At 41.0% G+C, this 16,036-nt stretch overlaps 2 protein-coding genes across 2 annotated transcripts; one reads left to right on the forward strand and one right to left on the reverse strand.

Moving 5' to 3' along the window:
• Positions 1-898: 898 nt before the first annotated feature.
• Positions 899-1,564, forward strand: LOC148800717 (uncharacterized). The gene has a single exon (XM_088903831.1). The coding sequence runs from the start codon at positions 899-901 to the stop codon at positions 1,562-1,564; it is 666 nt and encodes a 221-aa protein (XP_088759957.1).
• An 8,496-nt stretch (positions 1,565-10,060) lies between these two features.
• LOC104611250 (1-Cys peroxiredoxin-like) lies at positions 10,061-11,499 on the reverse strand. Its single transcript, XM_010278230.3, has 4 exons — positions 11,284-11,499; positions 10,987-11,135; positions 10,683-10,829; positions 10,061-10,577 (listed from the first exon to the last, which is right to left on the reverse strand). The coding sequence occupies exons 1-4, from the start codon at positions 11,399-11,401 to the stop codon at positions 10,332-10,334; spliced, it is 660 nt and encodes a 219-aa protein (XP_010276532.1). The 5' UTR covers positions 11,402-11,499; the 3' UTR covers positions 10,061-10,331.
• Positions 11,500-16,036: the final 4,537 nt, after the last annotated feature.

The following is a 16,036-nucleotide window of genomic DNA, read 5'->3' on the forward strand; positions in this document are numbered from 1 at the left end:
TTATTTCAGTTCATTGTTTATGAGTATTCATATGTTTTCTACGATTTCCTATGAGGATTATTTTTATTGATTAAGCAAGAAGGATCCCTTGCTCAGTCAATGAAAAAATATATGGCCGATTAAACCATCAATTTCGTATATGATTGTTCGGTTTAATCACTGTGGCAACTAACATAAATTGATTATGGACAAGTTTTCGATTTATGTTAGGAGGATATGTGATCTGGTTTAAACGATCCGAGCTTGTGTGTTCGCTGACCAGAATTGGGTCTCTCCCCTCTTAATGCTATTAATAGATTAAATCCTAAGAGCTTGTTTAATACTGTCAATTAATAAGAGAAGCAACCAAAGAGATTGTTTTGGTTGCCGAGAATTCGAGTAGAGATTGGCTATTAGAGCTTGTTAATAGCTATAACCAATTTATTCATAAGCAGATGAATTCACCCTTGCATCGATGATCAATGGTAAGAATCAAAGCTGAACTTATCTCTTCAACTAGAAGCTATCTCCCATCAATTTAATCCTTGCTTTCTTTTATCTTATTTTATTTTATTTTCCTTGTCTTTACAACAACCCCCTACTTCGTTTTCTTGGAAATAAATCTACCCAATCCCTGTGGAGACGACCTTGTTCATCACTATATACAAAAAATATTTAATTCGAGCAGGACTTTTATCTTTGGTTGGATTCGACACGTGCCAACGAGTGCCAACTCGCATTTGATGAGCTTAAGAAATAACTAAGTACAACACCGGTTTAAACCCGACCCAAAGTTGGAGACGAGCTTTGACTTTACCTCTCAACAAGTGATGAGGTGGTCAGCTCGGTACTAATTCGAGAGGTAGACTGGGTCTAGAGGCCCGTCTACTATGTAAGCAAAGTTTTGCAAGAAGCAGAGATGAGGTACCCTGACATCGAGAAGCTGGTCTACGCTCTAGTGATTATAGCTCGGAAGCTGTGTCCTTACTTCCAAGCTTACGCAATCATCATCCTCACTGACAGACCATTGAGGCACGTTTTGCAAAAGCCCGTGGTCTCAGGCAGACTGACAAAGTTGGCCATCGAGCTGAGTGAGTACGATATCCAGTTCGAGCCACGCCCAATAATTAAAGGTAAAGTCTTGGCAGATTTCATTGCGGAATGCACGTTCAGCACGCTGACCCTTGAGGAGCCATGGATCCTCCACATTGATGGCTCATTTAATCAGCGAGGAAGCGGTGCTGGACTCATACTGTACGGGCCGAATGAGGTGAAGTTGGAGTACACTCTCTGGTTCGGATTCGAGGCATCAAACAATGAGGTAGAGTATGAGGCATTGATAGCTGGGCTGTACTTGGCGAAGGAGGTTGGCGCGAAGCACATCGTGGTATGCAGTGATTCTCAACTGGTTATGAACCAGGTAAATCGTGAGTTCGAGGCTCTAGAACCTATCATGATGGCTTACTTGGTCGGAGGGAGCTCCTGCTTAGCTTCCTTTCTTGGTTCATCTGGCAAGTACCAAGGTCAAAGAATGCGGAGGCCGGTGCACTATCGAAGTTGGCGAGTACAAGTGACAACACAATGAGGATGGTGTACATAGAAGACCTGCCTCAACCCAGCATTCTCAGGGAGGAGGGGGGCAGAAGAGGTCAATCCTATGTTGCAAGGTAGAACTGAGCTGGGTCGACCCGCTTGTTGATTATCTGCTTCATGGGACCCTACCGGTAGAACACAATGCAACTCAGAGGGTAAAGCATCAGTTAGCCAGGTACGTTCTTATCAACGGGCAATGATAACTCTGTATTTTGTTGCCCTAAGGGCATCATTTTAGGGGTATTTTAGACCTTAGATTTACTAATCTGTACCCTTTTTCTGGTTAAATTCAATGTTTTGACCTTTGAGGGTCCCTATGCAAATTATGGATAAAAATCAGGAAATTTACAAAGCTTTCTGTAGATTTTGGGAAGCTGGTGAGAATTCCAGCTGAGAGAGGGGGTGTTTCTGTGAAAAACTGAGCACAGGAGGGCGCTTCATATCTGCTAAACCCAGATAGGTGCCCTTCCTACTGTATTGGCATACTCCCCTCTCCTTAGCAAACCCTAGGGCGCTTCCCCACTCATTCTTTTCACCTTTAACAAGCCCTAGCCGCCCCTAACTACTAAATCCTCACCTTCCATTCCTTTTAATCTCCACCCTCCATTCTAGGGTGCCCTCTCTTTAGCATTCTATCCCTAGGGCGCCACCTAAATTCTAATCCCCACAATTCAGCCTTTAACCACTAGATCTCAACCCTCTATTTCACTATGTATCTCAGCCATTCACTCTAGGGCGCCACCCACTCATTTTAATCTCCACATTTCAGCCCTAGGCACCTAAATCTCCACCATCCATTCTTAGGAGCCCAAATCTCAGCCATACATAATATTGGGCGCCCTCTCCTTCTCTTCTTAGCTTTAGGATCACCTTAGAACAATCCTAACCCTCCATTTTCAACCCTAGGGTGCCCATACTTCTACAAAATCCCAATTGCCGCCCCCCTCTCTCTCTAATCCCAGTTATGTCCACCCTTTTCTATAAAAAGGACCCCAGGGGCCCGGGAGAAGGAGTTGGTCAATTCACCCAATTCACAAGGCTAAGGTTTCTTGAGGAGTTCAAGGGTTGTAGAAGGGAAGGACACCTAGATCTTGTCAGAATGGTTCCTGCAATCAGTCCAGCCAATCTACAACTATCGCCACTGGATTTGATCAACCATCCTTTTAATTTTCTTTATTTTCTTTTATGTTATTTTTATCCCAGCAATCTTTTAGATATAATTTTTGTTTGTTTGTTTGTTTTATAGATCTGAATTCGTCCGGTTCATGGCTAAGGTGTCTTGAGGGGTTCGAGGGCTGAACGGAGGGAGAAAGCTTGTATTTCGTCTTCCTGGATAGCTATCGCCACTGGATCCAAATTTTGGATCACTTTTATTTATTTCTTTTGTTGATTTCAGTGTTCTTTAATTTTTGAATATTAATTATTGTCTTGTTTAATTCAGAACCTTTAATTTCAGCATTAATAAATTTTATTTTCTTATTTTTTGCAAATCCTAGATCCATTTTTCTTTTATTTGTCCGGAACAAAAAAAAAATAATTTTTATTCTTTCTTCCCTATGGGTTCGACCCCTTCCTCACCATGTACTATGTTGTTTAAGGTTACGTGAGGATTGGAAAAATTTATAAATCTCTAAACTGGTGTTCCGAAGTGGTTAACAACACACTTCCGGCTACACCAAGTTTTTAGTGTTGTTGCCGGGGAAGCAATGGAGACAAATTTTTATTTGCTTTGTTTGGATCTGTTTCATTATTTTTTATTTTTGTTTGATCACTTGATCTGTAATCTTATTTTAATTCTTGTTTATCTTTGATTTTGCAGAACGCAATAGCAAAAGGTGGGGTACCGAAGTGTTGCCGGACTACTGAAGAAAAGAGAAGAGAAAAGAAATTGGGGTTGCGATTCAGGTGTAGTTGTCCCAATTTATTCTTGTTTTTTTTGTTTTTATTTTCAAATTCTTTTTGGCAAAATATTGTTTTCGAATTCTTAATTAATTATTTTTTTGATAGATCCGATTTATTTTTTTAGTATTATTATTTTTGTCTTGTTCTTAGATCTATTTTTTTCTTTGTTTTAATTTCTTGAGTGAAATAGATTTCTGTTTAGGATTGTTAGGTTCTATTTTTTTCTTTATTTTCAGATTAAAAACGCACTTCATTATTTTATTTTTATTTATTGTCGCATATATATATATATTGATTGTTATTTTCTATTTTAATCCTTAGAGTAGCGATTTTCCTTGTTAGTATTTAATTTTGTAGTTGTTAAGGGAAGCATGTGCCCCGTGCTTAGAATGTTGACAATTTGAGGAAGTACTACCTATGAGCTTGGGAGTAAGACATCCACAAAATTTCTCCAAGTCCATAAGACCAGCAAGCTGGTCAGGTTTCACAATCGAGAGTGGACTATGAGTCACTCCCAAGGCCTAAGGGCCACGACGCCGAGCTAATAAGTGGCCTCGGTGCTAAAATAAGACCCAATCTCTTCTAAGCATGGGCAACGAACAAAGTCCAGCTTACGCCTCATCGGTGCGTAGACAGGTTGGGCCCATACCCCACTATGTCTTCTTACCTCGGCTTACATCAACGTCAGGTTACTCCTAACTGTGCATAGCTCGTCAGCTCGACACCTTGGAGTAATCTATACTTAGAAAATTTTTGCAAGCATATGTTATTGTTCATGAAGTAACAAAAAAATGACATTTCATTACTTTGTAAAGTTAGTTCTAGTACAATAAAAGAGAAAGAGAGAGAGAGAGAGAGTTCTACTAGGCCGAGTTCGGAGGCACGATACACATTGTATATATAGGGAGGTCCAAGAAAAGAGGCAAAACATCAGTCTTGATGGGGCTCCTCGCCCCCACCATTGATATGCTCGGAGTCCTTGGTCGTTTCAACTTCCATAAACTCATCTGCAACAGTAACCTAATCGGTCTCCATGACCTCATTAACTGCTGCATCCGGACTACCCGACTTCTCCTCAGCTTCCTTGCTGACGCCATCATCACCTTCTTCCGTAGAGTCTTGGTCTTCCTTCTTTGACTGGATCACCATCTCCGTAGTGACCCCAACAGTGGTAAGCGGTTTGAGGTCGAGTTGAGGAAACGCGCGCCTGGCCAACCAACGACAAAGTTTGAAGCTCTTATGGAACGCCGAAGTAGCAATTTCTTGCACAAATTTGCCAAACTCCGGAGAAGCTTTATAAGTCTTGACAGCAAGGGCCCCAGCCTCCTTGATCTCCTAAGTGAAGATGGCCTCACGGTCAGCAAACGTAGCTTTATACTCCTCGATCTCCTTTGTCAACTCGCGGGTGTGCTCGTCCCTTCACTTCGCCTCGCCTCGGCCTCCCACTTCCTCACACAATCCATGGCCTTCAATAGTTTGGCCTGACCCTCTGTAACTTTGTCCTCAGCGGCCTGCACCTTGGCCTCCAGAGCCTTTGCCTTCGCCTCGGAGACTTGCAACAACACAATCTTCTGGTCGGACTGCTCCACCAGCAAGTGGATCATTGAGTTCATCTGCAAGAAGAGCACACCCTTAAGAAAAGTGAAAAACGCAAACAATAGGGAAGTGAGTCCGAAAGCATACCACCATAAGATGACCCCAAGCTGTGGCGGCAAGCGTAGAACATGGCATCTCGACATACTTGGAGACTTTGGTGGGAAAGACAATCTCCTTGCTTTTGAGAGTGGCTACCCAGGCGTCGAAAATACTCTGGCCCTCCTCGAGGATCATGCTGGAAGTAGCAGTCTTAGGTTGACTAGGTTGGGGCTTAGATTCCTAGGCTACCTCGGGCTTGTAGAGTGGCGATCTGGTTCCCTGGTCTTCTTCGACCAAGTTGATAACCGAGACTTCTTCCCCCTTTGTTGAAGTAGCAGGTGCAGAGGGCATGGCGATGAGCTTGGCCGCTGGGGTATCAGTGCGGGACATCTTCCTTTTCTTCTTCTTCTTCTTCTTCTTCATGTCAGTGAACAGTTTTGAGATCGGAACATCAACCATGATGCCTACGAAGAAAAAAGTGCTCGATTAGTAGAAGTAACAAAACAAGAAAGACTAAGTGTGTGCGTGCCGAAGTGGCGACCTACCCGAAGGACTCAGCCTGGCTTTAACTAGTTTCTCCTCGGTCATAAAGTCTTCCAACTTTAACTCGAGCCTCGCCCAGGAATGGATTTCTTTCTTGATTTCCTTATCTAGCTTAACACCAAGGTCACTAATGGTCATCCTCCAGTGCGTCGGAAATGGCCACCCCCCAGCATTAGTAACGATGAAGTAATGTTTCTTCGAGGCTGGAACCTTGTTGGCGTAATCATGCAAGAATTTGTACCTAGGTCGGGGGGAGATATAAAAACTGTGCTTTTCTACCGAAGGGAGGCAGGTGGGATTTTTTTTGATAGAACAGATCGAGTTGAAGATATCTAAGGCCAAAGGTCTATTGTAGTTGTGGAAGAGGGAAATGATCCCTACCATGGTACGAATTGAATTGGGATGGAACTGGTCTATAGCGATGTTGAAGAACTTGATGACCTCGATAATGAAAGGGTGGAGCGGGAAGTGCAGTCTGGCAACTAACTGCTCTTCAAAGACCACGATCCCGTTGTGATCATGGTCCTAAGGATACCCTTTTAAGGGGCTACTCCAGCCGTGGTCATTGAGGAATTTGTAGTTGGCAGCTAGCGCTCGGAGTCTCTCCGTCGTCATGACAGAAGGATCGAAGCGATCTTGCCCCCAAGAGTGGTGAGATGATGAGGCTTCCTTCCCAGAAGATTGACACTCTTGCACTGAAGTGGCCTCCTCGGCCGGGCTGGACTTAGAACTATGTGCTGACATCGCTACCTCGGCAGGACCTGACTCTACGTTTGGGGCCAAGGCATCTACCTCAACCCTGATGGATTCATTACTTGCGTCAAGAAAACTACCCGAGCTACTATTGCTAGACATACTTAACCAAGGAAAGAAAACAGACAAGGAGAGTAAGACAGAGCGGGCGACTTACCTAGGACCGAAGAGAGAAAGGAGGTGAGCTCGAAGACAAGGATAGATAGCACCGACTTGGGAGCAGGCATGCGACCTCAGGAATTCGAACACACAATATAGGGCGAAGAGAATGGGACCCCAAGGTCCCTATTTATAGAAACTATGGTCGATCCTAGATAGTTTGGATCAAGGGGATCTGACGGCTCTCATGGAAACCAGTTGTACTCCTCCCGAGGCCGAAGTCAGTTGTGTGCGCATTTTGATATCCGCGGAGTTTATAACTTGCATGACGTTCGTGCATCCCCGACACGCGATCTGGTTTCCCGATTGAGTTGGATGGGTTATCATGGTTTGACCGTTGGACCGGACATCAACCCGGAGGGGAACTAGGCCAAATCCACTTGAGCTCGTCATGAACTCCCCACACCGGGTCGAGACCCTTGGCACGGGGAGTGGGGGGCAATTGATGAGGGGTGATTTGGCCCGACCTAGTGAGCAGAGGACACGTGGGCGTGACTTACCAGTTAGACTGTGAATCAACATTTACCGCCACCTCAGCACTACCTACCACCTCGGTGGACCAAGTCACCTCAGGCGTCTCGGGCACCTCGGCAATGATCGAGGTACAGGTAGTTCGGGATTGCCTAACTTACCGAGGTGATACATCAGACTTCTAGAAGCATGCCATCCGTCTCCGAGCTCTTTGAGATCATGCCACACGACCGGGAGACTTATCCTTATCCCACCTGGGTAGGAAGGACACGATAGGCCTTATCAACTAAACACGTTATCCACCTCTTGGGGCGGAATGGACTACTAACAATGCGGGCCGAGGATCTCAGAGGTGTTTCATGAGACCCATGGCAGGCCCAACTATATAAGGGCGTCAGCTCTTGAGACCTAGGTAGGCAGGTACGAGCGATTTAGTGCATTCTAGCTCTCATACTCACTTGCTTTCAGCTTGCAACCAACTTAGTACTAACTTAAGCATTGAAGTGACCATGCCAGGTTAATCGCCCCGAGTTCTTTGAGTACTTCTTCCTTGCAATTCAACTGGACAGGTAGGCGAACTACCATCCAGCTAGGAGCCACCAGATCGTGCACCACCAGTGACAAGGAATAGTTGCAGAGTTGGCTTGGGTCCCGGAACTCCACACACACATTTTGCCTCAATCTAGACCGATGGAAGCTTTATTTCTAACTATTATGCTGGTAGTAGTGTGCTTATTCTAAGTCCTAATGGTAGTTTCTTAGCTGCTAAAGCCATGAGTGACATCTCACGTTCTGCTATCTTCTCTGAAGTAATGGCTATTCTTCTCATCCTAAAATTGGCAAATTTTTAAATCTCGATAACTTTTAGATTTGTTGCGACTACCTGCCTATGCTTAATATCTTGAGGACAAATTCTTTGAGATGGGCAGTGAGATTTGTTTTTTTGCTTAAAGTGATTCAGATGGAGCTTGCATGTTTTTACTCCATTTGCTAGAAATTTGTAAAAAGGTTGGCCAACCGTGTAGCCCATCTCTTGGCTAGCCCCTCTGGGCTGAAAGGAGAATAGATTGATATAATCCCAGACATCCTAAAGTCATGGATTGATACTTTTTCCTCATCTTTTTTAGTGGAACTCTATTTGCTGTATTGATGAATGAATTTGCTTCTTACCAAAAAAATATAAAAAAGTGCAAGTAGTACCTATGGCTCAATTTGGAAGGAGTATAAATACAAATATGTATACAATGCAAATACCTACAAAGTAATACAAAATACAAAGTTTTGCACTCTATATATTTATATTTGTACTCCTTCCAAGCTGAGCCTATGCGACTAACTAGAAGCCAAATTTTGCACAGCAAAACAAGCCAAATTCCCTTTATTTTGTCTAGGGTTTTAGATGACGACTTTTGGGAGAAATATTATTTGAGGCTGTACTATTGTATATTTGTGCTTTCATATTGTTATAAAAAGAACAAGCAGTTTATTGATGTGTGCTTTCATATATCACATCTTCATGATAAACATGGATTGGATGTTAAAATGGGCTTAAATGATGATTTAATTATGCGTAGGGGCTCGTAACTAGCCATGGGCTTAGACTGGACTTCTCAAACATGAATCATGACTCCAAATGCTTTTTACTTTTTTGGGTGATCAACAGGCTCACATGATTGTAGCATTCACATGCCCAATAAGTTATTTTGAGAAATACATCAACAAAAATGTAAATAAACTTACCACATACATAGCTCAGGTGTGGGGCCCATTTACACCAACTAATGTTTAATTAAGACATAAATTCAACTAGTTCAAATAAAAGCATATTTTTTAGATGGTAATTTCAAATTTAATAATATTCTGAATTTTATGTGATGATTCTTGATAATTTATGTGTTCTTTACATGTCTTAATCAAATAATTGGAAATTTTGTTGTTTGACTGTGTTATTTTACTTATTTATTGCTTATATGTAACAAGAAATAATAGGAAGTTAAATGTAGGTTCTAAACCTAACCCGCCCTTACACTTCAATGCGGAAAGGATAAGGTTGTGGTGGATTTTGCATTTTCATGTGTGAAAAGGGTTTGTATTCTTAAAGTCCAATTCACTATGGGTTTGGGGTTGGTAGGTTGGGAAGTTTAGGGAGGTGAAAAAGGTCAAAAATTTACAAAACCCTCCCCAAACCCACCTTGTTGTTGTACCAAATTAATTAATAATAGAAATTAGTTTAATAAATTAGTGTGGAAATGATGATAGGTTGCTTCTAAAAATGACTTGATATTTTCGTGTTTACACACTACAGCACAAACAAAGTAGGCATGCTTTTACTATAAGCCCTAAAATCAAGTAAAATCTTTGTATTTATTTTATGGTAAATTGCTGAAATTTCCCCTGAAGTTTCTAGCCCTTGTTGAAATCTTCCCTGAAGTTTGGTAATTGTAATCAATTCCCTAAACTTTTTGACACAGTGGGAAAGAAATTGGCTTCCATCAGGGCAAGCCTGTGCCACACCGATCTAGCAGTCTTTCCCAACCTTGCATTGGGAATATCTCCCCATGAAATAAAGCACATCAGAGATATCCTCAATGCAAGGCAGTAAAGGCTGCTCGGATGGGCTTTACACTGACTGAAGCCGAACTTAGTTGGAAATAGACCCCTATTAGAATCCTGTAATAAGCATTGAAATGTCCAAAATGTCCAAAATACCTATACAATTATTATTTGTTATTAAGGCTGATTTCTACCAAAAAAAAAAACAATACAAATTTTATAAACAACGAAAAAAGAGAGAATTTATAGTTGCCGCTTTACCTTGGAATGGTTTTGGACTAGCCATTCATATGAGGAAAAATTTTGGAAAATAATTAAACATTTTGATCAAAAGAAATTGTATGAATATTTTGGATATTTTCATGCCTAATTTTATAGGATTCTGACAAAGATGGTCTACTTGCAAAGTTAAGGGGAGGTAATTGAATTACCAAACTTCAAACGGTAATTCAGCAACAACCGAAACTTGATGGAGGTTTTAACAATTTATCCTTTAATTTATTTTAGGGAGAAGTACGGACAGGTTCGATGCAGACAAATTCTCAAAAAACAACGAAACAACAACTATACGACAGACAACGGATTACAACCATTAATCGTTCGCAAGTGAACGAGATGTTCACACCCAAAACCAAAATGACAAACTTGTACACAAGTATCAAATATAAGATAGGTTGGAGCCTCGGAGGCGCCGGCCGGCCTTATTGAGATGAAGATAGCCATTAATTTGATCCTGATCTTCTTCAGATATTGGTGAAACGGAGGTACTCCTTTCCGGATGGGAGATCCACGGTCGTGTAGCCCTGTGGGAACATCACATTGGCTTCATCGTTGGAGACGCTAGGAGAGATGACGACAGGCTCGCCAGGCTTCCAGTTCACCGGCGTCGCCACCTTGTACTTGGCCGTCTTCTGCAACGAATCCACCACCCTCAATACTTCCTCCATGTTGCGCCCAGTGGTTGCTGGGTAGAGGATGCTCAGCTTAATCTGCACTCATCGGCCCAATCAAAGTAAGAATGGAGCTTAAACTACTGCGAAGAGAAGGAAAACTGGAAATTAAACAGATTAATTCAGTTCTAAGAGGGTATATACCTTCTTGTCAGGGGCAACGACGTGCAGAGCTCGAGATGGGACCTCGCTTCCATCGGGATCTTTGGCATCTGGGTCTACCATGTTGAGTTGCTTGATGATATCTTTCTTGGGATCAGCGACGATGGGGTACTTAACCTTGCACCCAGGCTGCACGCAGGATGATCAATGCAGCAAATAAAATGAATATAAAATCAGAAATAACGCAGTGGAATAGTATATGAAGTGTAATGGTCATTTGATCACTTAAGCGTCAATAATGTTTAACCTCTCCCGAAGAAAGAAGAGAAGAGAAGAGATCACTCACAGTGTAGGCTTCGATGTCCTTGATCCAGTCTTTGTGGGATTGAATGTCGTCGCAAGAGACGCCCAGTAGTTTCACTCCTCTCTCGTTAAATTCCTTCTCGTAAAGCGCCATTTTGCCCAACTCCGTCGTGCATACCGGCGTGAAATCAGCTGATGGACATAGCAAAACCAACCAAAACGAAAAAAAATTGATTTCGCAACATTTAACAGAAGACAAACACAACTAATCGTGCGATTACTATATATCTATCCATCATTCAATAATCTCTAACTAGTTTAATCGATCATATATAAATACCTGGGTGAGAGAAGATAATGGCCCAATCATTTCCCACAAAGTCGTGAAGCTTGAAGCTCCCGTGCGTAGTCTCCACTTCCAGGTCTGGAAGGGTGTCGCCGATCGTCAAACCTGGCATCGTCGGAAAGAGCAAAACGTTATGGATGGAAAATGAAGGTTTGTTTTCGTTCGCAAGCTGCTGACTGCTGGTGAGTGATGAGGACTGAGGAGTACTTGAGGTCGGGATTTAAAAGGGGATGGGGAGAGGGGTGCCGCCAATTCAATTGTCGATTCTTTTCCTTAGTTACGTAGGTCGTGACGTTGGTTCATCATTTATTTATTTATTGTTTTTTTGGGTAAGGTTGGATCGTCATCACCTAGTCCAACGCTCTCCCACCATTTTTATTATTTTTTGGGTTTAACCAGAGTTGGGGCGAAACGAGGATGACTGAACTATTTAGACTTAAATTGACGCTTATAAAAAAAAATTCAATAGCTTAGGAATAAACGTTAATGGGGAGATTGCTTATTCTTGAGAGTGCATAGATTTTGTTTAAGAGAACTGGAAGATGACCAACGAAGAGGCGACGAAAAGCAAAAGACAAGCAGAAATGGAGAGAGAGAGAGAGAACTGTGGGCGGAAACGGCAAGGAACCCCACAACATATACATTTTGTAATTATACTGTACTAACTAGGGGTCCTACCACTACAGAATTCTACTAGTAGCCCCCACCGTGAATTGGGGGATTCTTATCTGTACGGTAGGGCTAAGAATCATGAGGTGAGTTGAATGATTAAAAGTTTATTGAAAAATATCTATTTAAAATAGACAATTAAATGAGAGAGATATGAGTTTTGTTATTGTATGTTTGTTTTATATAATGGAATAGTTGTAAATAGTTAAGTAATAATTAATTTAATTTAATAAATAAATAAATTTAGTAAAATAAATGAGATAATTAGACAATTAAATGAGAGTAAATATATATAAATATATACATGATTCTAGGTCTTACTTGATAGCAATAATAATTTATTGGATTATTAAATTTTTAACTAATTAAATAATTTAGTAAAATAAATAAATAAATAAATAAATAGAAGTTTATGTATTATCAACACAAGATTGGTAAAGGCTATCTCAAATTATTTAATTAATTAATTTAACGTTTTTAATGGGTCAGGTTGAACTATTGGGCTACTGAGTCCATGAATAAATCTAGTTAGTATAGCCTGTACCTCTCCCATCCCAATAATAAATGAGTTTTTATTTATTTATTTCACTAAATTAATTTATTTATTTTAATAAATTAAGTAAATTATTATCCATCAATTTTTATTTGTTGAATTTACTAAATTATTTACTAACATATATATTATTTCTCTCTTTCTCTCCTAAGCCCAATATGTAGGGTCATCAACAGGTTTATTTATTTACTTTTTACTAAATTAATTAATTAAGGGCTGCCAACTAACTACATCAGGTCTTTGGGCCATCTGGCTTGCTCTTGGTAAGGCTTGCACAAGAATTTAGGCTTGCAGACTCAAGCCTGACTTTTTATTTTTTTAATTTTGAGCTATCAACGAGTCATCAAGCTTAGATAAGAATTTAGGCCTCTAGGTTCGGGCTCAGGCCCAAAATACCAAGCCTGGCTTTTTTTTTTTTATCTTGAGCTACCAATGGGTCGCCGGGCTACCTGACCCAAGGTTTAAAATTTCGATACGATACGCTCGATATGGGGCGTATTGTATCGTATCTTTGAAAAATAGATAGGGATACGCACGGAAATCAGACGTCTCAACTTTTTTTTTCATGCGTATCGGACCGTATCGAGGGTGTATCGGTAGCATATCGACCAAAAAGATACGACAAAAAGTTGAAAAAAAAATAAAGGGGAAAAGTAAGCTTCTTTTCCCTGAAATAAGCATTCTTTCACCCCCAAATGATTGTAAAACTCCAAACCTCATTCCTAAAGTGCTTAAATTTGAAGAAACAAGTGTGAATAATTAATTTTTTTGAAAATTTTGAAATTTTGAAAAAATATGGCAAAAATAGGTAAGTTTTTTTCAATTTTTTATAATGTCTTATGGTTTCTTTTTGTTAGACAATTGTATGCCCTTAGCTCCAATCAGTTTGATGTACTTATGACATTTATTGTAAAAGAATAAAGTGCATATTTGATTCATGTTCTTGTGGTGTGTTTCTGTGTAATATCCTTAAATTGAACACTTAATGAGACTCGTGTTAGTTTAGAATGTTCACAGCCGTTGGATAAATCTGGGGAGATTTATCTTGCTAAGGCTGACACTGGTGTGCTGCCAAGTGTTGGGGTGGCCTGTCTCAGTTGCCAGGGTGAGACCCAAAGCACATGAAGTGTAGGTTTACTTGAAACCCTAAACTGGACCAGATTTCCAGTATTGCCCGGGACCTTGGAGATTAGTGGGCAAAACTGGAAAGTTACACTTGACCCCTGGACTCGATTATGATACTGCACTAGGTGTCGGATTAGGCTGTCTTTGATATGCCAATCAGTGAGATCCTTAGCGGGGGTCAAAACCTGGGTATGTTGGGACAATCCGAGAATTTATCTAAGTGGGTGATCAAAGTGACAGGATCAGCCCCTTTGCCGGACAAAAGTAATGATCGGGGATGCACTCTCTCTGATGGAAACCAAGACTGTCGGCAGCCGATTTCAATCGTTGAGATTTGTTTTGCAAAATATATTTTTATATAAGGATATAAAATTATATATATGCTACAGTTTCAAATTGTGTGCAAAAGGTTTTAATTCCCAGGATCCATGTGAGAAGAGAGTGCAACACTGTTCCTTGCAGCCGAGGGAGAGGTCCTCTCTTGTCGGGCAGTGTTTGATCATTATGGGCTGAGAGGTTAAGTGTAAGACCAATGAGGGTAATACCTGATGGGCTAATCTTGCATCTGCCCACAGTCCCTAGGTGTTACAAGGTGGCTTGGCCCAGGGACCACTTAGTGTAAGTGTTGGGCCCATAGAGTCCATGGGATGGGCTCAGGGGGTTCACTAGGCTTTCTAATGAATTCGGCTAAGCCTTGTAACAAAGCCTGGGCTGAACCCTTGTGGCTGATGTGTAGATCAATGCTTGGGTCCCACACCATACAAGGAAGCCCAACTGGGCAGTAATTTGGAAGGCTAAGTGAGCACATACTATTAATGGGCCTAAAGCCCATTTCGAACTAGGTTGATTTGATCAGTTAAAGAAGGGGCGAATCTAAGATTAGATTAGCAGATAGGACAGGGTTTTATCCTATCCACTCAGAGAGTCCAAATCTGAAAACAAATTCAGATCTGGAAACCTCCTAATCAGATTAGGAGAGGGCTGATCTAATCTGCAGATAAGATAAGGGTCTATCCTTATCTCTTAAAGGGAATTCATATCCAAATATGATTTGGATCAGCAACTCCTAATGGGATTAGGAGTTGATCCCTTTAAGGTTATAAAAGGAGAAGGGGGCGACAGCTATAGAAGATCAATCACATTCGAAATTCAGAGAGAGAACACAACACCTAGTGAGACTGAGTTGTTTCTCCTTGCCGCCTCCTTCCTGCCGCAGCCATTACTGCCAATTCGATTTCCTCTTTCTAGCAGGAGTGATCAAGATTGGATTTTGATATCGGTGTTTGGAGAAAGGCTGATCTGATGGTGTGCTCACTGCCTCCAACGAATTCTTGTGAAGGGTTCGGTTCTTTTGGAAGAACATTGCTGATTCTACTCAATCCTACACTGCGCCATCTTCAGTGGGAGCAGTTTTTGGTTCCTACTTTGGGCGTGAAGACCTCCATTGGGAGATACTGCTTCTCCGTATCAGGTATATCCCTCTCATGCTTCTGGTTTCAGATCTGGTTTGGTTTATGGTTCAAGATTGATCATTGAAAATGCAGATTTTCTAAAACAGGGAATGTGATTCCCAGATGAGGGGAGAGGAAATTTTGGAAATTTCGCCCAACCTACCTGCAGGGTTCGGCCATCCATATGATGGATCTCTATTCCCTTCAGTGGTATCAGAGCTAGGTTCAAGTCTTGAACCGAATTAATGCAGATCTGAACTTGCGCAAATGGGCAGAAGGCGTTCTACCCGATTTGCGCAGATTAGGGTTTTATCTAGAAAATAGTTTCCCAGATGGAGGGCGATTGATCTGAAATTAAATTTTATAAATCTGAATTTTGTTTGGAATTGTTCTTTATAATTTTCTTGATTTATGGGCTGTTTATACAACTGGAGATCGAGATCTTGATTGGCACAGAAAACTGCGATTTGCAGTTTCTTGATTTATTACATTTGGTCTGTAAAATAAATTTTTTTTTTAATTTTTTAGACTAAATGTATAGGATTTGATCTGATGTAATATTAGTAGAAATTTTAGGGTTTCTGTTTTTTTTTTGGATCGAAGATTGCGGCGCAGGTAGGAGATTTCGCAGATGGGGATATCGCAATCTACGATTTGCAGTTTATGAAACTGCATTATGTGATCTAACCTCTGTTTTGCAGGATGTGATGTGCGAACAACCCTTTTTGACTGATTCTTGCTTTGCTTTGATCAATATTTAATTTAAGATCATTTTCTTGGATTAAATCTTTAATTAAAGATCAAACCCTAGACCCATTCGAACCAGATTGGTCCAAACTAGTTGGACCGAATCTAGGGTTCAATGGAGGCTGATTGTCAGCCCTAATTTCCCACTGATGGGCCTAAGGATTGATAATTAATTAAGAATTTAATTCGGCCCAACCTGTAA

This window comes from Nelumbo nucifera, chromosome 4, assembly GCF_055504915.1.
Source record: "Nelumbo nucifera cultivar China Antique chromosome 4, China Antique-T2T, whole genome shotgun sequence".
Classification (NCBI taxonomy): Eukaryota; Viridiplantae; Streptophyta; class Magnoliopsida; order Proteales; family Nelumbonaceae; genus Nelumbo; species Nelumbo nucifera.